This window comes from Rhamphochromis sp. 'chilingali', assembly GCF_963969265.1.
Source record: "Rhamphochromis sp. 'chilingali' genome assembly, chromosome: 11".
NCBI lineage: Eukaryota > Metazoa > Chordata > Actinopteri > Cichliformes > Cichlidae > Rhamphochromis > Rhamphochromis sp. 'chilingali'.
In genome coordinates this window covers 37,524,858-37,549,702 of record NC_137938.1, presented here as the reverse complement: position 1 = coordinate 37,549,702, position 24,845 = coordinate 37,524,858, and the positions used below count along the sequence as shown (strand labels likewise).

The 24,845-nt window shown below is 45.6% G+C and overlaps 2 protein-coding genes and 1 long non-coding RNA gene across 4 annotated transcripts; 2 read left to right on the top strand and 1 right to left on the bottom strand.

Annotated features, from left to right (window-relative positions):
- Positions 1-1,450: 1,450 nt before the first annotated feature.
- Positions 1,451-7,267, bottom strand: LOC308405055. Its single transcript, XR_013973264.1, has 4 exons — positions 6,743-7,267; positions 6,302-6,642; positions 4,937-5,136; positions 1,451-2,145 (listed from the first exon to the last, which is right to left on the bottom strand). It is a non-coding gene; the product is annotated as an uncharacterized lncRNA (long non-coding RNA).
- On the top strand, positions 6,312-21,953 carry trim33l (tripartite motif containing 33, like). 2 transcript variants are annotated; one of them, XM_080895452.1, is made up of 15 exons: positions 6,312-6,424; positions 6,718-6,790; positions 8,764-8,826; positions 9,277-9,412; positions 10,182-10,308; positions 10,399-10,515; positions 11,433-11,547; positions 12,030-12,176; positions 12,774-12,885; positions 13,089-15,751; positions 15,852-16,042; positions 17,396-17,498; positions 17,622-17,678; positions 17,882-18,004; positions 18,928-21,953. In XM_080895452.1, exons 1-15 carry the CDS (start codon positions 6,354-6,356, stop codon positions 19,213-19,215), a joined length of 4,386 nt encoding a protein of 1,461 aa, XP_080751578.1. In that variant the 5' UTR covers positions 6,312-6,353; the 3' UTR covers positions 19,216-21,953. The 2 variants fall into 2 exon arrangements, with proteins under 2 accessions (XP_080751578.1, XP_080751579.1); XM_080895453.1 differs by lacking the exons at positions 6,312-6,424; positions 6,718-6,790 and adding an exon at positions 7,272-7,795.
- Positions 21,954-22,101: 148 nt separating this feature from the next.
- Positions 22,102-24,843, top strand: LOC308405053 (ras-like protein family member 11B). The gene is made up of 4 exons (XM_080895455.1): positions 22,102-22,356; positions 22,613-22,666; positions 22,795-22,871; positions 23,358-24,843. The coding sequence occupies exons 1-4, from the start codon at positions 22,254-22,256 to the stop codon at positions 23,766-23,768; spliced, it is 645 nt and encodes a 214-aa protein (XP_080751581.1). The 5' UTR covers positions 22,102-22,253; the 3' UTR covers positions 23,769-24,843.
- Positions 24,844-24,845: the final 2 nt, after the last annotated feature.

Here is a 24,845-nt window from a genome sequence, read left to right as displayed (position 1 = left end):
CACATGTCAGTTCCAATCATAGAGAACAAACAGTTTTTATTTTGTTCTTTGTTTGTTTGGCTTCAGCGTCTTTTTAATGATGTTACAGTTTTAGTGCATCTCCTCTAAAAGTGCAAAACGTGCTTTGAGAGTCTCACACAGCACCACTCCCAAAGATGGAGGCTCAGTCACAGACAAATAAAATGCACTGATTTTAAAGTCACCACTAAATTTCACTGAAAGAAGAAGCCAGACCTGCCCTGGATCATGAAAAAGGTGCAGTTTGAGCACTGTGGGTCCTTTTAGTCATCAGCTACAGGCTAAGCTGCTGGTTTGCTGACGCTGAACAAAGATCTGGTTTCCAGGAATTACTGAGTTCGATCCTTTATTTCTACTGGTCACGCTCAGTCAGGTTAAATGAGCGCAGCTAATGAGCTGCAGAGGTAGCAGAATCAAAATGCTTTATTAATACCAGAGGAAATAATGTGGTCACAGTTCCTCCAATACAATCAATAAATAAAATATAATATGCTACAAAGTTACAAAATATAATAAAGTAGCTCCGATATATAGCTTTATTCTAAATATCCCAGTTTGTTACACAAAATTTAATATAGATAGTTAAATTAAGGCGCCCCTCAACAGATTTGGCATGAAAAGAAGGGAAGTAACATGGGGAGTCCACCTTAACTTTATTCACTGTAGTGTCTCAGTGCTCGTGATGCAGGGGCAGTGTAAACGGAGGATGGATGGAGGGGGGTGGGTGCTCCACCTTGGATATGACGATGATGATTACACTCCTGCTCACTCAGTGGAATTTTTCTGCTGCTGGGCCCAAACTCATCCTTTCCTTTTACTGAGCTCACAGGTGAAACAGGCTCTTCCTCGCTCCACGCTTCTGTGTAAATGCATGTAGCCCCGCCCCTTCCAAGGTCACATGATGTTGCTCACTTCCTGAGTGAAAATACAAGATTTTTTACACTTGGCAAGTAATTTGGAGGCAGAATAAGGAAGCCGTATAAGTATTTAATCTTGTCTGTAGACTGTATACTACAAAGTTCAACACAGCCAGACTTTCTTTGAGTCAGCTGCCTCAACAAAGTCTTAAAGAGATAATAAAGACAGCGGTTATCAACTTTCTCTGTTGAGATTGGCTTTTTAACCCTGTGAGGTCATCATCACTGATGACCCTGAACCTAACTGTCCCAAACCCTGTGTTGTGGTTAGTGTCAGACGCAGAGTCAGTATAATAAAGATAGCCATGGACGACTTTCAGGACATGCTTACTAATCTACAGCCTAATAAATCAAATGAATATTTCCAGAAACTGATCACAGGTGACCCCTCACATCCTGCCCACCAATTCTTTGACCCGCTGCCCTCTGGTCAGCACCCCAGCTCAATCAGGTCCCACACACCTCCCCCCACACCCCACCCTGACCACCCACCCACAAATCAGAGCCATGGTCTGGGTAACCCTCATCACTCAGGACGCTCACACACAGACTCAGTTTGCACTACTTCAAAGCACTTTGCAACCTGTTCTTCCAAATTGTTTATTTCTGCACAGTTGTTGTCGAGCACCCACAATTTCGTTGTACATAGGCATGAATTCAAGAATTTAAGAATGAAAGTTCAGTGATCCTGGTATTTTCAGACTCCTCGGTGATTGTGCTGGTTATAAATCAGTCACTGTGTCTTCATCAGGTTTCAAACACTTGTTGATTTTACACACTGTCATAATGTGTGCAAACTGTGTTTCAGGTGAGGGAGAAGCTGGCGGAGCAAGGAGTCACTGAGGAGGTGAGGCTGAGGTGGAGGACGCAGCCTGATGGGAAGGTTTTCCACAGAGAGGAGGAGACAGCCGCTTACTGTGAGAAGGAAGACTGTGGCGGTTTAGTCTGCACACCAGGAAGTGACATCATCTGTGTATTCATTATTACTGGCTGATGTTTTAATGATAAATCGATTACGTCTTTTAATCTTTAGAAGTTATCTGACTGACAAATATCAGTAGCTAGCTCCTAAATTATTGTGTATATTAGGGTTAGTAATCGAGTATATGTATGTGTAATGTTTGAAAAGTAATTACTCTGTAGATTAGTGTTGCTGGACCTCTAATCACGACTCTCCTGAGCAGGGTGACGCTCTGCTTTGAGGGTCCTGCTGTGGTGTCAGGAAACAGGTGCAAATGATTTTCTTTTTAATAACTATGATTTTTCTTCTTCAGCTGTTTTTCTCAATGCATGAAATTTGTAATTTTCATCTTATTTTATGAACTAAATAAAAGAGCAACTTTACACGCCTCTACTTTTTCACAACTTACGGGTTATGATGGCAAACAGGGCGCCAATAAAACTAATTTGAATACATTTCATGATTTTGATTATTCTACTTTGATTCTTCAGTTAAATCAGAGCTCAGATTGTCAGACACACCTTAAAAGCCTGTGGTGCACAGCCTCTTAAAATAAATCAGTCAAATTTAAAATCAAACTGTTAAGTCAAATTGTTGAATGTTGTCATTGTGTTTCTTAAATTTGTAAAGTCTTAGTTTAAGCAGCAGGATCAAGACATTCCTTTGATCCTGACCACCTCAGCCTCTCTGTGCTGGGGGAGGTTTTATTGCAGATACATCCTGTCTGACAGATCTGCTTCTTGTGTTGTAAGCTTCCTGCTTTTATGACCCTTTTGGTGAGCAGGAGGTCACACAAACACACCCCCATCACACACATAGACACACATAGACACACACACACAGTGCCTTGTCTTAGAACCATTGGGGGGTTTTATGGTGGGAGGTGTTGTGTTGTATTGTGTAAACTGTAATAAATGCGACGCAGCTCTGACTCTCTGTCGGTCTGACTGCTGAACAGAAACCTGTCCCCGCTTCAATAAATGATGAATTTATTTAACTTAAAGAGGAGCTGTATATGAGTTGGCAATAAAATGCTGGGGAGACTGAAGAATGTTCAAAATGTTTAAAATGAACTCATCTGAAGCTTGGACTCAACAAAGGTCCATATGTCATCATTCAGCAAGAAGATAAGAGAAAATGCCTCATGGATGTATCCAGTTTCACTCAGTTATTAACAGTTAAGTTTGAACTAAACAACCTGAAGCTGCACTTTCTCCATCAAATTCCAGTCAGATCAGGAAAACAGTTATACTTTATATGATGTATTTAAACCAGTTTGTTAATGATTTGTTGCCCCCTCACATATAACTGAGTAATATGTTTACATGGAGCCTCTGTGGCTCTGGTCTTTTCTTGTGTGGACACCGGCTACATACAGAAACACAGTGAGGACTTGTGTACAATCACCTCTTTACTCGAACCCTCGGATAACCAAAAAAGGGAAATCTGTTACTGTTGCTAAATATCTTTTTTAATCATGCATTAAGCTGATAGCACGAGAATTACAGCTTTAATGGGTTCGATTTTTCTGAAAGAGATAAAAAAATACAGTTAGTTGATAATAAGCAGCAACCATGAGTCCAAATGTTCATGGAAAAAGCACAGAAACACAGCTTTGTCGTATTTAAAGTATACCCAAACCTAAAAACAGATGATGATTGCACAGTATTTGAACAGTTTATTCCCAGAAATAAATCCAGAGGTTCCTTTGTTGGAAGAGACGGGAGCAGAGCAGACCTGGAGTTTAATCACAGAGTCGGGAGAGCAATGAGACCAGTGAGGGTTAGCGGTCCATACAGAACTGGTGTTTGGTGTCAGTGGATGAAGACCAGTGACTCCCAATCATCAACGCGAGTTTAACACGAGTACATAGTTTATCGTGTTCTCTGTTACCTCTCATAGACAGACTGATTATTCATGTTCTGCACTCTGTCCAGAGCTCTAACATTTTGTTTGACTGTAACATTATTTTAAATCCAGACAAACACTGAATCTTTACAGCTTGTAACCTAAAATAAAAAATCAGGGAATAAATCATTGATCCCGTCCTAGTGTGCAGACTAAACCATCACAGTGCTCGCTCTCACAGACGGAGTGATGAAGGGCCGTGTGGAGATACAGAAATTCTTTTATTGCTGCCATATAATCTGCATCATTGTAACTGCATTAATAACATTCTTTACAGCATTATTTCATCTAATAATATTTCTCACAGTATTGATACTGCATTACAGCTGTTTATTGAAGATGTCCATTTGAGGATCCTTCCATTATGTTAACTTTTATTACAAGTACAGTTAGAAGTATTTTATACACATTGCATATCTGAGCTTATTTTGAGTTGATGTTCGGTTCATTGAGGGTCTTAAGCTTCACTGGCGTGACTGTCCAGGTGATACATGCTGAGGGAAACTAGAACATAGAAGGATAACTGCAATGCATGCTCACAGTACATATAATACATATAATCTAGGAATGTGTCCAGCCGGAGGCCTCAACTCATTTGGTGTCTTAATATATTTTATTCTACTTGGTAACAGACGATCAGAGTCAATAATTAGCCTCAGAGACCCTGAGGGCTTGAAGTTTATTACCTTGTATGGAAGGTGTTATAGAAAAGAGAAGTTCTATGTCTGTTATAGCTATTAAAGATGTACGATTAACCGTGACTAATGTCTGGAACCTATTTTAATCTGTCATTGACGCCGTGGGGGGGGGCGTGTACCCCACTGCTTTATAAGTATCCACAACATGTATTTTGGTCAGAAGACATATGTTGATGTTTTCTCCGGGCTGTTAATAAACTCATCGTTTCATTGCACTTTTCTGGGGCTTCCATGGTTTGTGACACTGCTCTACATGGATTGATTTCACGACAGCCGTTTGAACCATTTAGAAAAGAATAGAATAGAATAGAATAGAATAGAATAGAATAGAATAATCCTTTAATTGTCCCACAAGGGGAAATTTGGGTGTAACAGCAGCAAGAAAGACATGTATACAAACAAACAGTACACAGGACAAAAACACACATATTTACCTGACGTTTGCGCCATCAGTACGATTCGCTTCAGACCAGCACGACCTCCATTGTCTGTGCTGGGTACTGCTGCCATCTGACCACACCCGCTGCTGTTCAAACCATTTCCATGCACGGTGACCTCATCAGAGGCGTTTGATGCCAGCAGAGCGGCGACCTTCATGCTGTTGCTCAGGTTTGTGTACTGAGCCTGATAGCAGCTGCAATATGAAAGAGAGACACATGTTTCTGTGCTTTGTGCAACTGATGAACCCAGTGAGTCCTACAATAACAATCGTTTCCATGGCTACAAGAAGATGCTAAATGACTGAATCAGTGAATGTTTCATCTCACTTCTCTTTCTAGTGAGCTTGTCTTCATAGAGCCACAAAATGTAGAAAACGGCTGACATGAAGAGAAGCATCCAGTCTGCTGAACTGGAAACAGTTAAAACCGTCCAGATAATAAACATCTGCTCCTCTATCAGAAGGTCATCGTAATTTATGTAAATCCAGATGTAGTATCAGGAAAGGTAAGCGCTCATTAAGGTTTATTTGGTTAAAGATATCAGGAGTCTTTTCTTTATGCAAAAATCTGCCTTATTCAAATTCATTTGAGAAGCAAAGAGTCCTCAGACTGACCTCCATCAACCACCACATGGTGAGGGAATGAAGTGTGAAACCATGAAACCAGACTGAGGTGATACCCTGTAAGCTGTGCTCGTGCATTCATCCTCTCTGACCTTCTTCTGCACTTCTAGTCTGTGAGTGTAATAAAGCTTTTCTCACAGCATCAAACCTTGAACACGTCTGCTGCATCAGGTCTCAGGTTTGTGTCTTCATTTGAATCTGAAGCAGAGTTTTGTGTGTTTGCAGGGCTGCTTCACCACCTCAGCCATATTTGAGTGAAGCTGTAATTATTATAATTCTGGAAAGAGCAGAAAAGCTCAACTTGTTATAGACTGAGGACACAGCCCGACACGGTTTTGTTGTAACATCAGGATATCTTTTTAAAAAAAATTGTGTTTTTAGCATCTTTGCATTTGGTGCGAAGTGATACAGTGAAAACAGACAGGACACGCCCCTTCTTTTCTTTATTATCCACCTCGATTTCCCAGTAATAAACTCTATTTTACTAATTTGCTAATTATCTTAGAGTAATACATAAAATTACTTTCAAAACATGTTAACATCTCAAATGTATTTAAATAATAATACATTTAAAAAGGTAAATATATATATTAACAAAATAAAATATATTTAAAATCCAATATATTCACTCACTGGACACTTTGTTAGGTACACCTGTTGAGCCCTGATTATGTAACCAGCCAATCACGTGGCAGCAGCTCAGTGTATTCAGGCAGGTAGACGAGGGCAAACTGACCTGTTGAAAGGTCCACAGTCACCTGATCTCAGTCCAGCAGCGCACCTCCGGGATGTGGTGGACCCACGTCTCCGAGGAAGGTTTCCAGCACCATGAATATAACAACAACACAACGGGACAGAGGTGACGGTTGATGTTTATGACGTGTTTTTATGTCTAATGTGTTTCCTTATGTTAGTGAGGGACTCGCAGCGAGGTGTACCTAACAAAGTGGTCGATGAGTGTATAAACGTGTTTCTGACGCTCCGCTGTTTCCCAAACCTGCAGCAGGTCTGTAAATACCACAGGTTTCCGGTGACGACCAGCAGGTGGCGGTAATACGCTCACAGTCGGGACGTCACCTGCGCGGACCAGAAGAAGAAGCGGGGCGGAAGTTATATCTGTGTTGTGTTTGTAACGGTTCTTGTTGGTTCCAGGCTAAACCGGGAGGACTCGTGTTACCGTGAATGTCGACGGTGTGCGTGTCTGTGGATGGAGCGGACGGTGACGGTGAGTCCATGACATCTCGGCTGAACCTCCGGTGTCGGAGCTGGTCTCTGACACGGGGCTCTCGGCCCCCTTAGCGGCGTTTCGGGTCCGGGTCTAGCTCAGCTCAGGTTTATTTACACAGCGCCAAATCGCGGCGCCACTCGTCAGACCACGCCCCGAGCCAGCACTTGGCGACCGTGGGAAGCAAAAACTCCATTTCCCGCGCGATGACGTCATGGCGGTGTTTGGGACGCTCCTCTGTGTTTACATGATGTTCGGCTCACCTTGGCCCTCAGGCACGCGCTCCGTGACGTGACTAGTGGAGACACGCTAAACCCTGTAACTGAAGGACTGATGAGAGGTGAAACTTCCATGACCTGGATGACCGAGATCCTCCACAGACACGCCTGCGTGTGTTTTATGTGTGGCTCTAACGGTTTTTCCCGTGAGGGTGGACTTGAGGGTGACAAACCCACGAAGCCCAGTGTCAGATGTGGCGCTGAGTTGCGGTTGTTTCTGTGGCAGCGTGGTTGCTGTAGTATGTGGACTCAGCTCTGGAGGGCCCGCAGAGGCCACATATGGACCTTTATTACAACAGCTGCGGGGTCAGACTCTGACGTAATGGACGATGTTTCCCAGAAAGTTGTTTCTGTCCATCTGCAGCAGCGTTGCAGTCAGAAACCTTTGCGCTGTCCTCCACGCGACTGCACGAACGCTGCAGCTGTGTGACCAACAAAACGGCACCATCGCACAAACATGAGCGCAGACTCATGATCAGCGTTCAAACTACAAATACCGTTAATAGCAGCTCTCAGATGAGCGAAACTCAGGTTTACTGTTAAAGAGAGTGAACTCTGAGTCAGTTGCCATGGTAACAGACTGTCTGAGCTTAGTCTGTTCACTTGGAAGATTTTCTTAAAGTGCAGCAAGGGGCTGTAAACACAGTGAGGGTATATATACGTATATCTGTGCCCCCTTTGGACGACCTGCGTCACTGAGTGAAGATGAGGCTGAAATGAGATTAAAGTGAGTTTCACTGTGTTCACATTTTGTATCGATTTGTTCATAAATTCAACATTTTGAAAGGTTCAGTCTCTTAAATTAATATAAATCACATAAATCAGTCTCAGTAGGTCCGACTACACGGCAGGAGACTCCAACCTGGATCCAGTTGCATGATATCTGATCAGGATCTGATCACAGCTGATCGTACTGTTATTCTGTCCACGATCTGTAAGCTGTTTGTATTTAACGAGACCATCCTTCCAAAACTGTGCTGAACTATTTCAAATGTAAATTACCAACATGTAGACATTGATTTGAAATTTCCTACAGCTTGTTTGTCTTTACAGACAAAACTTTAAATTCAAATTGTATTTTTTTCAGTTACGTGTCTGTGAGAAAGCTGCCGTCTGTCACTGAAGGCTGAAATGAGATAAAGTTATAAAACAGTAAAGACGGTGTGTTATAAAAACAGCCTGTGGCGTCCGTCGGCAACATGAAACTTGATTAAGAAACTGAAACGCTGATAAACTGTTGCGGATGTTTATGATGATGACAGTGACCCGAGCCCGTCCTGATTAAGATGAACATCACGGTGCGCACTAATGTGTCCAAAGACTAACATGGAGGCTCCGCTCCTTATTTACTCTTTGCTGTGGGGAATCCTGGGATCAGAGCTCCACTGATGATGACTTTCTTTACTCCTGCACATAATCTGTGATCAGCCTTTCTGGAACCAAAAACAAAGAGTTTCTGATTTTAGAGTTTGTTGAACCTGCTTCTTTGGATCACTTCCTCCGTGCTATGTTAGCGCTCCCGCTAGCTGCTGCTGTCGCCTGGTAAAGTAAAGGGGAACCATGTCACCAATGTCAGATCTAGCTTTTTGTGTCAGGATCAGACTGATTACTGATTCACATATTAGATTGGCACATCACCAACGCCACAAATGTTCTCATCATAGCTGCCGGACTTCATCAGCTTCTGTCTTTCAGGAAGCAACTTTGCTGAGCAACATGGAAGCGACAGGAGCATCAGGAGACAACCTGAGTCAGCAGGTAACTCAGACGGTGGCGTGGGAACCTCCAGCAAACCTTATTTTATTTATCTGTATCTGCACCAGGATCTCCTGCTTTGAGCTTTTTAACCAAAGAATATTCACATATGATCCTGCAGCAGCATTTTATTATTATTAGTCCTTTATTTATCCAGGTAAAAAGTCTCATTGAGATGCCTGGCATCATGGCAACAAAAGTCAAGCATGTGGAAAATGTGTGTGAGTGTGTGTTTGCATGCACGTAGAACACTGTGAGGCTGGTGAAGACACCACGAGCCCTATGAAGACCGTTCTGTCTTGTGACACACTTTCAGGATCTCCCGTGGTCCGTACGTGCAGGAAACGTGAATTTGTGTGATTTTTATGGCATTTAAATTGACTGATAAAAGAAAAGACCTCCAGCTGGAGTTCGGTCTCACCTGTGAACGTCTCCGCCTTCTCATCTCCTCAGTGCAGCAACTGCGACGCAGCCTCCGCCGCATGTTGGTGTCTCGACTGTAATGAAGCTCTGTGCGGCGTCTGTGTGTCGGCGCATCGCAGAGTCACGGTGACCAGATCACACAGGCTCCTCCATCACCCGCCAGAAGGTAAAAAAAACCCCACCCACACCCAGATCCAGATTCTGTTGGAGAGAAACTGCTCTCTGCTGTCAGCTGACCGTCGCTGTTGACCTTTGACTTAGTGACGAGCTTCAAAAAGATCTTTTATGTTGTAAAAGTGTAGAAGCACATCCAAGTGTGTGTAAGCCACAACTTGTGAAGTATTTGGTTCATGAATTGGAGTTTGATACAAATGAAACAGGATGTGATGGTTCCAAGAGCAGGAGCAGCCAGAGGCGCTTCAGTCCACTGTTTTTATTTATTGTTGAAGAACTGAATCCTCCAACAGCCGGACAGAGTTTAGTCTTTTTGACCCGACGGGTCGAGCTGTAGAAACGACGACTCGCTTTAATGGGGAGTGGTCTGCTAAGCCCAGCCTGTCTCTGCAGTGTTCAGCTCAGAAACACTGGTGCTTTCCAGCTTCTGTGTTTACACCATTAGCGTGTCAGGACTCCAGCGTCTCCCTCACCTGCCAAACTTCCACTGAGCTCCGAGCCCAACACGTGGAAACGAAGGGAAAGTCCCGCAGATAATATCAAACACCGTACACTCAGTATTTGTACTACATTGTTACATATTTTACTTTATTTTCATACTTTGTTTCAGGTCTGGGCGCTCGGTCCAGAGACGGTTTCAGTGGGAACCTGATTTTACCTCATCTGTTACAACCTGTTATATTATAGTAATCATCGAGATCACGGTCAGTGAGCAAACTAAGTGATAATCTGTGTGTGTGTGTGTGTGTGTGTCTCTTCAGGAAACATCTTGTCTTCTCCCACCAAGTTCTGCAGACTCCACCCATCTGAGCCACTCCAACTCATCTGCTTCACCTGTAAGCAGCTCACCTGCAGAGACTGCCAGCTGACGACTCACATGAACCACAGGTGAGCCGGGTCGGACGCGTTCTCGAGTTAAAGTGGTTGTAGTGCAGACGTGAGCCGGCACACTGAGCCGTGAGCTGCTTTTGTTTCCAGGTACCGCTTTGTCAGTGAGGCGGTGGTCAGCCTGAAGAAGCAGCTGGACGTGTACGTTCATTCCACGACGAGGCAGGAGGACACGGTGAGGCGGAGTCTGCAGGACATGGAGACCAGGTACGACTGATGATTTCACTGTTTACTTCCTGAAAAGACGATGGCTCACCAGCAGAATAAATCCTTACTCCACAGAACCAAACAGAAATGTATATCAGCAGCTCGAGTGTTTTTAATCTTCTTAAATGTGTTTTCGTTTAGCAGATTATGAGTAAATGTACAGAGGAGCAGCAGAGCGGGTGTCTTTAACCGTGTGCAGACCGGCCAACACAAAAACACCGTCTCTGTACGTTCAGTTCTGTGTTGGTCGAATCATTTGTGGGCCTGAAATCTGCCACAGAGGGCAAAAAAACAACATTTCAATTTACACAGTGGCACTGGAAATACTCTTAAACGGGAATACTGTGTGTGAGTGTGAATGGTTGTCAGTCTCTACGTGTTGGCCCTGCGACAGACCGGCGACCTGTCCAGGGTGTACTCTGCGGGGTAGGCTCCACCCCCCCGTGACCCTGACAACGATAAGCAGAAGAGCGTGGACGGGAATAATGTGTGGCTGCCCTTGGAAAGTGTGCAGCGTGGCTTGATAAACATCCTGACCTGTGACGTCTCAAACACGGAGCAGGAAAGGATCAAAGTGTCACTCGCCACAGGCTGCAGGGCCTCCTCCTGATCTCCCATCACCATACTGCGTCGGGTTTGAAGTCGTTATTGCTCGTTAACGTGAAACGCTCCCACTGTCAGCCTCCGCGCTGCTGTGAATCCTCACACAGACTTTTACTCGTTATCTTCATGTTTGGAAACATTCAGAGAATTTGTGTTACATTCACTGAATTTCACTGTTCTGAGTCTCCACGCGGTAAAGCTCGCCACCTCATTCCTACTTAGTATTAATAACTTGAACCTTCCTCAGGTGCTCGCTGTCCCGTCTGAGGACTTTCTGGAAAATAACCCCCCCTCGTGCTTCTGCTGTGTTTCAGGCTGCAGAGCATCGAGCAAACAGAGTCTCGTCTGAGGACTGAGCTGCAGGCGGGATTCGTCGCGTTTGCTAAACTTCTGAAAGCGAAAATGGTGTCACTCCTCAAAGACATAAAGGTAACATCCATCAGCTGTTTTAAATATTGTTGACTATCTAGCAGGCTGATGTCATTTCCTGTTTCTCTCTGCAGTGTCCCCGTCTCTATCTAAGTCTTTGTTTTCTGCAGCCAGAGTTGATCCGCTGCCTCAGCTTCAAGTGCACGTTTCTCATTTGTTAGAAAGTGACGCAAATCTTTTCTCAAAATAGGAACCGAATTTATGAACAGATTTTTCTTCTTGCTGATGTTTCTTAGAAGTCTTTCAGTCTGTGCTCTGAAGTTGTTGCAGTGAGTTTCACTCCTCAGCGTAACCTTGAGTCTTATCTGCTGCTGCTCTCAGTATCAAACGTCTGTGCTCACTCAGCCTCGCACGCCAACGTTTCTGGTAAAATACAAAAAAATGGAGCGCCTAAAAAATGATTAGTGTGTGTGTGTGTGTGTGTGTGTGTGTGTGTGTGTGTGTGTGTGTGTGTGTGTGTGTGTGTGTGTGTGTGTGTGTAGAAGGTGTATGAGCTGGAATGTGAGCAGATTCAGGGGAGGATGGTGAAGATGAAGCAGCTGCAGCAGAGCCAAATGTCCATGAAGGAAACGCTCGAAAAGGCCCGAAATCTCACCGACCTGCCGACCCTGCTCTCACATACCGCACAGGTACACAGAGATGTGGCAGACACACTGCAGCTGTACTCATCATACCATAATATGAAAACATGCGAGGCGCACTGACTCTCAAAATGCTGTGTGACTAATATTGAATATTGAAGTCTTTACAGAGCGATAGAGACGTTTAAACATGTAAATCATACATGAACAGTCATGACAGAAATCTAACAACAACAGTTAGAAGCAAAGAGACTGGAGTTGTTTCCATGTTCATGGATGTCGCCTATCTTCACTAATGTCTGCTGTAGATGCGAAACTGTGGGAGGAGCCAGTCCTCACTGGTACGTCCCCACAGAGTTAGACTAAAGTCCATCAAAGCCAGGCTTTCCTCCCTTATCTGGCTCAACAAAGATTAAAACCCCTAAAAAGGGACGTTTCGCACATCATGTGACTCTTAAGTCATGCACAGGGATCCCTATGAGCGTCCCCCAATCATATCAGATAATCATTGTTTATAAAAATCTTTGAAAACAAAACGCAACACTGTTGCAAACAAACAGAAGTTGTGCAGAAAACGTTAATCTGGTGATGTAGAGCGTAGACGGTGAACCAACCATTTTATCCGTGCTTTGTTTTCTCTGCCAGATTAAAACCCAAATGAAGGAGCTTCTAGATCAGGACTCGGACCCCCCTCTGAAAATGCCTGAAGTGAAGCTCATTACCAAGTTGGGTTACGAGGAAACCCTCTCTGAGCTTTGTAAGTCCGCTCGTGTATCTGTTTGTTATGTTGTCTTCAGCTTTGCAGCGGATGCTCGGCCGTACGTGTGGAAACCAAACCGAATCATTTTACGAGCTCAGAGTTCATGTCGATGCTGTTTGAGTTTGGATGTAGTTTAATCGAGAGAAAATAATTGCTGCACCCTCCTCCATCTCCTCTTCCTCCATTGTTTCGGTTTCCAGGTAACCTTCATGTTTCCTGGATCCCTTTCGCTGTGCCACCAACCTTGGATAAAAACACAGGAACTCCGGCGACTCCTGCTGCCCCTCCTCCCACCTCCACCTGCAACCCCATCTCCAGCACCGTGATGGACAGCGCCTCTGCTTCTCATTCGCTTCATCTGTCATTTACATCCTCATCTGCCCCCACACATGGAACAGACTCCACTTCTTTCAAGTCTCCCTCCACCTGTCTGGCATCCCCCGGCCCCCAAACTGAGACGGCCGGTTCCAGTGCTACACCTGTTCCTGATGACTGTGCTGCTACACCTTCTCCATCCTCACAGTCAAGTTCATCTTCGGCCCTTTGGAAATTTTCGCCCAACCTAACCCTTTATAATCTCCTCACTCACAACCAGGTTGGCACTCAGGATTCGGTCAATCCTCGATCTCCGCCCTCGAGTTCCCCATCGGGTCAGTTGAGTCATGCTCTCCCTCCAACCGCCACCTCTCCTGCAACCTCCAACAGGCCCCTCCCCCCATCCTGTAATGCCCCAGGCGCTCCAACCAGCCGTGCCTCTCTTTTGTGCACGCTCTTATCCAGCTGCTCCACTTCCATTACCCCTCCTGCTCACACCTCCACCTTTCCATTGCCCACTGACAGCACCCCTCAAACTGGCAAAGCTATGAACTGTAACCCACCAGCTACTACCAGTGTTCTCCCTCCACCATCAACGTCTGTGTCTGCTCAGCCCAGCGTTCCTCTGTCCTCCACGATCGCCATGTTTCCCTCCTCCATCACTCCTTTCATCTCCACCCGTCCCAGTCTGTCATCACTTGTGTCCAGTCAGCCCACTATTCCTCCATCCTCCACAACCTCCATGTTTCCCCACTCCTCCACCTCCTCTTATACTCCTTCCACCTCCACCAATCCAGTGTTCACCGGCTCCATCGCTCAAGCCAACACCTCCCCCGACACACCTGTTACCATCAGTAGCTTCTCGTCACCACATTTAACCAATCAGTTGTCTGCGTTTCCCCCCTCCTCCTTATCCACCCCTCTTCCCACCTCCACCTGTCCAGCAGCCACCACCGCGTCTGTTTTCCAGACTCTCGACAGCCGTGTCACTAACCTGGTTGTTCCAGATAGTTCCACGTGTCGCCCTTCGGCGTGGCTCTTGCCCTACGATCAGTCTAATCTTCGTCTGTCCTCCTCCGCCTGCCTCTCGTCTGTTTCTCCTCCAACCGTCTCTTCCACCTGCCCACCTGCTCAGATTTCTAACTCGCCGAGCGCCTCTCCGAATCAGTTCAAACCTCTTGTTACACATTCAAGCATGGTGTTGGCTGGTTCTCCAGCCACCTCCTCCACATTAAACTCCGCCCGTCCCGTGTCCTCCTGGTGCCTCCTCCCCCAAACAAGTAACTTCAGTAATCCTAACCTACTTGTTCCAGTCAACTCTGATGCCACCACCACCTCCTCGACAACCATAAACTCCTCCTCCACCAGCCCACCCACATCCACCTTTGCTGTTCTGACCAGCAGTAACGCTGCCTCGCCTGTTCCCGTCAGCATTCCTTCATCTCTTTGGAATTCCTCGTCCACTTCGTCCTCTGTAGCTTTCGTATACTCCTCCTCTGCCACCCCGCCCAGCACCACCTGCTCCACAGCGGCGCACAGCTCGCTGCTCCACACGTCTCGCTCGCTGCTCCACACGTCTCACTCGCTTTTTCCAGTCAGCAGTCTCAGTACGTCACAGATCTTCGCTCCCTCTATCACTCCAACCTTGTCGTCCTTCATCAGTTCTCCCTCCTCCGCCACCAGTTGTTCATCTCCCAGCTATTTGTTCCTCCCCCAAACTGACGCCTCCCGTTCCTCAGTTGTTCTCAGCATGCTGCCTGCCGGCTCCACGTTCCCCCTGTCGGCGGGTCAGTTTCTATCCTCACTTAAACCCGTCCAACCACTGCAGGTTCTGAACCAAACCGCTGGTCCTCACTGGAACCAGCCCACCATCGTCATGCTGACCAACACTCAGAGTATGTATCAGGTGCTGCTCAACGAGACTGCTCTCATCAGGCTGCCTGATCATCGCGCTTTCCATCCGGCCTCGGCGCAGAAACGAAGCGGCCTCGAGGAAAGCAGCATCACAGAAGTGAGTCCAGAGACTTCTGCGGGAAACTCTAGCTGCGACGGACCGAGCGGCACGTTACCGTCAGAGCAGCAAACCATGGAGGATACGAGCCCGGCTTTACCCAGCAGCCCTTTGTCCTCGCTTCAGGAACTCGACAGCACACTTCATCCCCCCTCCCCTCAGGAACAGACTCAGCAGGTTCCCGTGGAGGGCTTGGTGGTTGACTCTCGCTGTGATAGCACTATACAAGATACTGAGGAGGTCCAGGAAACGAAAGAAACCGAGCACGCCACTTGTGTCTCTGACGAAGCAAAACCGAACGCCCTCGAGCCAAAAGACGACTTACCAACACTGGTAACTCCTGACAAGGACATCGAAGAGCTGAGCGCCGTGATTGGACAGGAGGACTTCAGTCTGAGTCGGTGGCAGCCCAAAGTGTCCGTGTTGAGACTGCCTGTGTCCCTGCCAAGATTTGGACGGTCCCTTCCCAGTTTTCGTCTGTTACCTGGAGAGACTGAAGATGAGATTTACCTGGAGGAAATGAGCGACGACTGTCAGGTAGGATGCACGATCTGTAACCCAGGCAAACTTGAGAAAGTTGGATTATAAAATGAACCGCTCAGCTTTAAGAGACTGTCGTCGTTGTGCTCCGTTGCAGTCCGATGCCGAAGACGGGCCGGCTGACAAAGAGGATTTCATGAAGCCGGAATCGTCCCCAGACTCTCCGATAACCCTGGAGATTCTTGCCTGCTCGGTTTGTGCATCGCCCGGCACTTCGATCATCTGCTCTGCCTGTGGTCGAGGATACCACAGAGACTGCCACGTCCCCCCAGTTGGACTCGACTTTTGGTAAGAAAAATAATTTTTATCCTTTTGCTTCTTTAAGATGACTGAAGTCCACTGATGTGTGACCATTGGATTGAAAATCAATCTAAAGCCTATTCAAAAAGTTGTTTTTTTTTTCATTTTAAGTTATTATGAACAAAACTCAACTCTTTCCTGATTTACTTTTATTATGAAACCTCTGCAGGAAGTCTCTTAACATTGATTCTGTTCATCTGGACGTTTCCAGAGAAACGTTTCGTCATCATCAGGTGACGTCTTCAGCCTCAGCTGACTGCAGGTTTCAATCTTATAAACAGGACATTTACATAATGACTGAAACAGCCCACTGAGGGAACAATGGGCTGGGAGGTCAGTTCCTTCAGCATTGATATGCAAATCAGGCTGTGTGATTTAACCAAAATCTCATATCCCGATATAAGACGTCTATCGTCCCGATAACCATATAAGTCACAAAAGTTTAACATTTATGTAAATTCTGTGAATCTCGAGCAGCTCGACTTGTGTGAAGTGTTTCCAGCTGGAGTCGAGTGTTTTAACCGATGCATGAAACGACACATTTTTAGACATAAGTTGTAACGGCGCCGTTTTCTTTGTGAGTATTTATTACACGGCGTGCTGCGGGGAAAAGCCTGTTCTAACGTTGGAGTCTAAGGTTTATTTTTTAGCTCCTGGCGGCTCTTTTTTTAAATTTTCATCCGTAAATAATCTGCTCTTTCATGTGATTCAGTTTATTTTGAAAAGTCTCAACAGGATCTTGAGCTTTATTGTGAAAGGTTTATGTGGAACATAAACAAGCGGACACGCGATGCTGTTACCGTCGTTGTTGCTAACGACAACGCATAAAAACAGGCGCTTGTCCGTCTGTAGTGTGGTGATATTAAATATAAGAGAAAGAGAGAACTTTAAGAAATGAATACAGCCACTACAGTGACATCAGAACATGAAAAAATATTGACGTAAACAGTTTATTTTTCGACACCACGAAACAAACGATAGCGTAAAATGAAACGATGGATATATATGGTTATATCGAACAGCCGTACTGCAAATTGCTGTCATGACAAGTCTTAATGCTGAAGGAACTGACCTCACAGCCCGTTGTTCCTCAGTGGGCTGGTTTCAGTCATTGTGCAAATGTCCTGTTTATAAGATTGAGACCTGCAGTCAGCTGAGACTGAAGACATCACCTGATGATGACGAAACGTTTCTCTGGAAACGTCCAGATGAACAGAATCAGCTCTTTGGGTCTTCCTTACCTGGTGATTGAGCATCAAAACCTCTGCAGGAAGTGCATACTATGAGTGTCAGTAACATCACACAGTGAAGTGACCTCTGCTGTTTGACCTTGTCCTGCAGGTCAGAGTGGGCCTGTTCATTATGTCAGAACCTGTCAGACCCGTCGGACCCCTACAGCACCGAGAGACTTCAGCGCACCAGCCTCAGTCTGCAGAGCCTCAGGGTCAGCGTCTGCTCACAAACGCTTACTCATGAACCTCACTTCACAACGTGACTCTTGTCTCCATCGGTTTGTGGTAGATTTTCTTCTAAAGTTTTGTGTGTTGTGTCTGTTTTTGTTTTTCAGAGGTGCGAGTGTCTCGTTCTGCATCTGAAGGTTGAAGTCTGCAGTCGGTGCTCTCAGGTCAGTCTGAACAAAGCTCCAGTCAGAGTAGAAGCTTTTAGCAGCTAACAAGTTTATACACTTCATAAAAGGTGCATGAATGAAAATAAACCTGGGAAACGCAAAATAAAGGGTCTCCTGTAGCTGTCGTTGAACCAGCAGGTGGCGCTCCTGCAGCCTGATCAGGTCACAGCGATGAAGACTTTCTGTTTTCTTCTCTTCAGTTTGGCGGTTTGTCTCGGCTGAAGTCTATATCGGACCGCCTGACCCTCCGCCGGCCTCCTCCGTATCAAACGGCCGCGGAGCTCGTCTCTGACATGTGGACTCTGTTTAAAGACGCCTCTCAGGTACGCACGGAGCAGGTGGAGTCAAACACGGAGCCGATGAACTGTTTGTCTCTCTTTAATGAATTAATGAGACGGTGTTAAACTGTACTTTTTGATACTATCATGAAATTAAAATGCCGGATGGATGAAACACATTAATTATTCCATTAATAATAATAATAATAATAATAATAATAATAATCCAGGTCTCTAAAGGGCTGTTTGTGCTTGTGAGCACAGCTGCTCAGTTATAAGGACACAAAGTAAAATATGGCTCGCCTTCATAACGTCCAACTTTTTTATGCAGGTATTTGTTTTAAAACTGTACCTTAAACTTTCACCACTAGGAGGCAGAGTTTTACCATGAAGCCTGAGTGGCGTTGCCTCGGTGATAAGAGCAGCAGAGTTGTGCTGTGGATGTGAGAGTCTGTGGTCCTGATCAGCTTTTCCCCGCCCCTCACCCCGCGGCACCTGTCCCTGAAACGTCAAAGAAACCTGAAGGATACGGCGCCTTTTTAGTGGCTGCGAAAGCCGTGCTTCCTGTTAACCTGCTGCTACTGTTAGTTCCCCGAGTTTAAAGAGAGAGCAGGAAAATGACCTGGAGTCAGTCTTACCTGTTCAGGTGATACCTGTCCGCTAGTGTCGGCTAATTATTCTCGACCTCATCGAGCACTGCTGTGAGTGTGGCGTCGATGCGCCGGCTTCCTTTCTCGTCCTCACAGGTGTTTCACGTCTGAAGATGTTGGACGTATAATTTGAAAATAAATAATCAGAATTTAGGGCTGATTTCACCGCCTGCAGCCATGTTTGCCGTGCAGCTGACGCGCGAGCTTTGGCTTCTTTCAGTGACGCCGAGCTGCCGACGCTCGGCTTCAGCGCAGACTCGCTGAGATAACTGAGCAGCAGGACGAGCCGTCACTCTGCCTTCTCTCTGCTGTTTTCAGGACGACGAGTTGCAGAAACTGCGGGAAAGTTTCCGGATGAAGTTGGTGGAAACTCTGAGTTCGGAGCTCCATCCTTCACTCCTCACCGCACCGAACTCAAACCCGCAAACTGCCGCTGGACACGCAAGCAGATCGCAGCATGGCCGAGAAGACGAGAGGTTAAAGTTGGAAAAAGAAGAAGGGTTAATACCGGAATCCAAACTCGAGGACTTCAGGAAGAGACTGAGAGACTTTCTGGATCTAAAGGGAAGTCCTGGTCCAAAGAGGAGAAAGAGAGACGATGACTGAGGAGGTTTTAAATGACCAAGAAAACTCTGCACAGCTGCTTTTTTTCTTTTTTAACCCATGAATGTACGAGTGACCTCAGCAATAGTTCGTATATGACCTTTACACATAAAATGAAGGAGAAACTGCCCGTCGCAGTTTCCTGTAGCAAGGGGCCGTCTTCAGATGTCATAAGTTTGTGTGAAAAGCCCAGCGAGACTGAACGTAGCGCGATGGAAACGACGCGACTAACCGTGCGTGTGACCGGAAACACGCTCGTCTGCTCCGCCTTCATCGGTTTGTTTCCTCGCTGCTTTTAAAAACCAAAATCAGAGTTTCAGCGGCTCAAAGAAAATAAAAACCTGTCCTGATGCAGATTTGATCGGTGGAAGCTCGGCTCTGTGCGCTCGGTGCTGGAGCTCCTCCAGGGGTGCAGGGGCTCCTCCAGGGGTGCAGGGGCTCCTCCAGATGTGCAGGGGCTCCTCCAGATGTGCAGGGGCTCCTCCAGGGGTGCAGGGGGAGCTCCTCCAGGTGTGCTGCACTCTGATGTACAGGAAGCATCTGAGCTCACAGCAGGCAGCTGTAGACAGTTACAGCACGAGTAACTTTAAAAAGCATTTTTCAGAAACACCATGTGCCTTAATTTAAAGCCGCCCACAGAACCTGGAAACCCAGCCGCTGATGATGAAGTCAGTTTCTGAGTGGCCGCCGCGTGTAACCCCACAGGAGTATTAACCCCGTCGTCTCTCACTGACAGCGTGAAGAACCGCTAAAGGTTTCCTCTGCGGTGGGCGGGACGCGTCCTCGCCAGCGCTTCTGTATTTCTGCACTCAGTTCGCTGCATCTGCGAGTCGTAATCGATGATTTTGGTCTGAACTTTAAACAATATTTTTGGTATGAAAAAGTTCATTTTTCTGGGAGTGGTCACATCTTAGAGGCAATAATTTTTCAGTATTTCACATTTTTCTTCAAAAGGGGATGAAATGATGGCGGCATCGATCGGCCCAGTGTCCGTGCTGTGAGCGCTCTGACTTTATAAACATTAAACGGGTGATTTCGTCTGAGACTTTGTGCCGGGCTCGATTTTACCGCCTTATGTAAAGTGAGTGTGACACGTTCATTCAGACAGGAAGCTGTTACTTTTGTAATTACAGCGAGTCCTCGGTGGCAGTATTGTTACCTTTACTACTGTCAGATTTCATCTCTTTGGCAGCTGATCAGCCATAACGTGTTCTAATTTTTGGTATTTCCCCTGAAAGTTGAGGCGCGCACGCCTGCAGCGAGTAGCGTGACATGTTTACAGGTTAGTCCGAGTTTTCTCGTTTGATATTTCATGTTTTACACGAACGTTGTTTTTTCTCTTACGATGAAATACGCAGAGAATTTACTTTGTTTGACATATATAAAAATATAACATTAAAATAAACGTTCTTTTCCATAACTGACTGGCTTTGTATCTGAGATGAGTCTCGTGTATTTACTGTGAACATTCAGTCGACATGTGATTTATTGTAACAGGCGACTCTGTATTTGATCTTTGTCTTCAGTATTTGACTCACATCCTGCTGAGGTCTCAGCTGTTGTTTATTCTTTCATTCCAGCTTTATGACGCGATTTGTTTTCTAATCACTTCATGTCGCTGTCTTCTCTTTCTTTAATAATTATATGTCAAAGCTGTCGTGTCCAAACGGATCCCAGTCACACGTCTGTGGAACCAATGAGCCGGTTCATGTTTCCCCTGGTGTTGGTTGGGGAACGCTGACTCGTTTCTTTGTGTGCGCAGTTCGATGTCATGCACATACCTGTGTTCAAACTTTATTGTGAAAGTCTGTGTTTATGTTCCCTTTTTTTAGGAATTTGAAATAATTTTACTTTGATGACTCATCGAAAAAATAAAAATCTACTGAAAAAGAGAAACGGGAATCAGAACAAGAATTCAAATCTAAACGTGGATTCTTCTTCGGCTGTACATTTTATCAAAGAAAATGTTGGGCTGTGTTTTAAAAAATACCATTAAATATTTTTTTCACGTGACTGTAAATCACATCTTTACTCGGAACACAAATTCCTTTGTGCTTGCATCAGGATGCCGTGAAAGTCTGCCAAATGCACCATCCGCTGTGGAAACCCCGTGAGACTTTGATCGTTGTCTTATTGAAATTTCTCGGTAGGCTGAAAATCGTGCGGTGGGACAAACCGCGTTTAAACCAAATGATTAAGTGTAAACTTTTAGGTACACGAGGACTTCGAGAGTCTTAGAGTCGACGATACAAAGGTCACATATTTGTCTGCATGATTTATACACCAAATATGGCCCCGAGGGATCCAGTAATGAATAAAGATCAGATAACTTGGTCTAAATTTGTTGGAAATGAAATGAAATTTGATATCAAATTAAATGATTTGTTGAGGAAAATAATAATCAGTTAAGTTCTGCGGCTGCTGAAGAAAAACAGGAAGAATAAGGTTGTTCAGCTGGGAGCCAGCAGGTGGAGCCAAAGAGGCGCAGAAACGAAGCTCGTCGTTTAATCGACGCGCTCTGCAGCACATAGTCTTTCCTCACTGAGACGAACCCAGCTGCACAAATCTGCAGATTTTCACACGATGCAAAAATGTCCCAATAACTGAAAAATGAGACAGAGACACGCCCTCAATGTCCCCTCACTTCAAAACAGGTCAGATGGTATAAAAGCAGAAAGGTTGTAAACAACAGAGAAAGGTCATTATATCACCACCACCCCACTCCCACCCCCACCCACCAATCAGAGTGGTGCAAAAATGTCCTAAAATGTTCCCACAATTAGTGAAAGCCCTGAAATACCCTCAAAAAGACACCGACACAAGCACGTACACAAAGATGCTCATATCTGCCTCCATATCTGCCTCGTTACTGCTGTAATAAGACTCCAGATAAGACCCTCCACCAAGCACGGGCTGCAGTCAGACTGGGCTGTGACTCACAGCTCCGAAGCCCCGCCCACACGGGGTACATAAGCCGGCGATCTGAAGCGGCGCCTCCAGATCTTTGGCATCTATTGTCAGCAAACCTGAACTGATTCCTGATGGTGGTACAGGAGAAAAGTCGTATGGAGGCGATGGAGGGAAACCAGCAGAGGGTGGAGGTGAACATCCTGCTGCTCGGAGCTCACAATGTCGGCAAGTCCGGTGAGTAAAGATCAAACTGGCTCATTTCCAGAATATTTCACCTTTGCTTACAGAACGTTTTCATGTTGATTCGTTAGAAATATCCTCCTCTTTATGTTTCTCTTCTCGTATTTTCACTTCATTTCTAGTTTTCTAGCTCAAATGTTGCTCAGAGGAAGCAGCTCTGTAGTCAACTATGAACATATTTCAATGTTCTGATTTCTGTTTTTACTTTGCAGTGTTTTCTTTGATCTAATGATCTTTTCTCTCTGTGCAGCTCTCACCGTCAGATTTCTGACCAGGAGATTCATCAGCGAGTACGGCGACATCGGTGAGAGCTCTGTCTGCTCAGTCAGAGAGAACGTCTGTGTTCACATGCTCCGACTGATCGAAATCATTATTCAGTGTCAGTACTATGAATATTTATTCACGCTTCCCCTTTATCTCGCGTTCTTTCAGAGTCAGTTTACAGCCGAGTTGACAGAATTGATGGGCAGGAGATCTGCTTCAACATCTGGGACTCTCAGTATGCACAGGTAGGTCTCCACCTGGCTGCACCTCGCACACACACAGGTGTATTTCCAGCTCTTTAAAATGTGATCCTTTATATTAAAACACCTTTTTGGTTCCCAAATTGTGGCTGAGCAAACAGATTTGAAAAATATAATAAAGGTCAGTGCTAAAGATGGAGCAGGTACCACACATCAGTATCCATGGTGATTAAAGGGCATCTTAAATCTGAGGTAAACATGATTAATAAAATAAACATGGGGAAAGTGTTTGCTAAGGTCATAGGTCAAGTGTCTCCAATAGAGCTCTATACCAAGGAACGTCAGAAGAGTCGCCCCCTGATGGTCAATAGACAGAATGCAGACTGAGGACCAATCGTTTATATCGAGCGTGTGGTTAGTTTAGTTCGACAGATTAGTTTGGGGAACCTTTTTGCACAAATTTGCATATTAACACCATAAATAATGATGTGAGCATGAATTTTAGAGTTTGTGCGTTTGCTTTCTCCACAGCCCGGAGAGAAGAGTTCCTCCGTCAGCGACAAACAGCTGCAGTGGGCTGACGGGATGATCCTCGTCTACAACATGTGTGATCGCAGCAGCTTCGACATTGTCCAGCAGCAGCTGCAGCAGATACGTCGAAGCAGGAAGCCGTCCTCTGTCCCCATCATCATCGTGGCAAACAAACGCGACCTGCAGCGGCACCGCAGCGTCTCTGGCGAGGAGGGACGGTTGCTCGCCCTGTCCCAACAGTGTGGCTTCTTCGAGGTGTCCGCGGCGGAGACGTACCACGGCGTCCTGCTGGTGTTTCACCGCCTGGTCGACCTCGTGAAAGAGACACGAGCTATAAGAAAAAGCATGGCCGGCGTCCGAGGGATCGTCAGGAGCGTGTCTGCAGTGTTTGCAAAGAAACGGGCGGAGTAGACTCAACATGCAAAGGTTGTTTTTGCTCATTCTGATGAGATGAAAACGTCAGGGCGAGAATTTCCTGTCAGATGCCTCCTGAGTGAAGTCAAAGGTCAGATACGAGACGGGCTGAGGAGGTTGAGAGAACGATTCTTTATTGGAAGGTCGACGGTAAAGCTGGTCAGAGAAAAGTTGTTTCAGAATAAAGAGGGGCAGCTGGAGCTGAAGACCTTTAGCTCAGCTAGCAGAGAGGCGATGAATATCTCGGCACTTATCAGACACTGACACAAAGTTTCTTCCTCAGAGGATGAATCCTAATTACACAGGTGGTCCTCTGACTTTTCCATTAGCCGCACAGGCAGGATGCTCTTCCATCCGATGAGCTGATGAACTCTTCCAGCACCGAAGAGCGTGAACCCGACTGACTTCAGTCACGTAACCTCCTCTGATTAAATTCTGGTAACCATTCTATCGAACCAATAGTGTTGTAATAGGGCCGACATTATGTGCTCCATTCTTTGGTTTGTGACCAAACGTGCAAAAACACTGACTGTAGCATTAGCCTTGTGTATAGTCTTTAGCATGCTAAGGTAGCAAGCATGCACTAAATTTGCATTGTTTCAGAAAATATTTTAAAAGCTCAACAAATTCTCGAGTTCCCCTTGAAACATCTGAAATCATCAGGACTCTGCAGCCTGGTGGGAATGTCGGAAAGTTTTGTGTGTCAGACGGACGTCTTTAATTCATCAGCTACTTACATTTCTGTTGGATTAAAAAACTGGTTTAGATGTGAACTCGCTCACTGACTGACGATCAGCGTTTTTTCTGGCTGTGATTTCAAACAGGTTATCAGGTTCTCCAGACACTAAACTTACACCATCATGGACCTGCAGGAATGCTGGGTTCAGTCTGTTTTTAGCTCCTGGATGAACGAGTGGCCCGCCGTCAGCTGACCCAGCTATCTGGGATATATGAGAACAAAAGAACCTATCTGTACTGTAAAATGAATGTTTCTTTTTGTACATAAATCTATTTATTCATATCAGTGTTGTACAGAAATTTTTCCCCCTGAAATTCAAACCTGAATAAACAACA

Excerpts from the sequence above, each read along its gene's own strand:
- LOC308405053 (XM_080895455.1), top strand. The coding sequence starts at position 22,254 with ATGGTGGTACAGGAGAAAAGTCGTATGGAGGCGATGGAGGGAAACCAG. Across the intron at positions 22,357-22,612 it reads TCACAATGTCGGCAAGTCCG|CTCTCACCGTCAGATTTCTG; the intron begins GTGAGTAAAGAT and ends CTCTCTGTGCAG. Across the intron at positions 22,667-22,794 it reads CAGCGAGTACGGCGACATCG|AGTCAGTTTACAGCCGAGTT; the intron begins GTGAGAGCTCTG and ends GCGTTCTTTCAG.
- trim33l (XM_080895452.1), top strand. The coding sequence starts at position 6,354 with ATGTGGTGGACCCACGTCTCCGAGGAAGGTTTCCAGCACCATGAATAT. Across the intron at positions 6,425-6,717 it reads AACAACACAACGGGACAGAG|GCTAAACCGGGAGGACTCGT; the intron begins GTGACGGTTGAT and ends TGTTGGTTCCAG. Across the intron at positions 12,886-13,088 it reads GGAAACCCTCTCTGAGCTTT|GTAACCTTCATGTTTCCTGG; the intron begins GTAAGTCCGCTC and ends TTCGGTTTCCAG.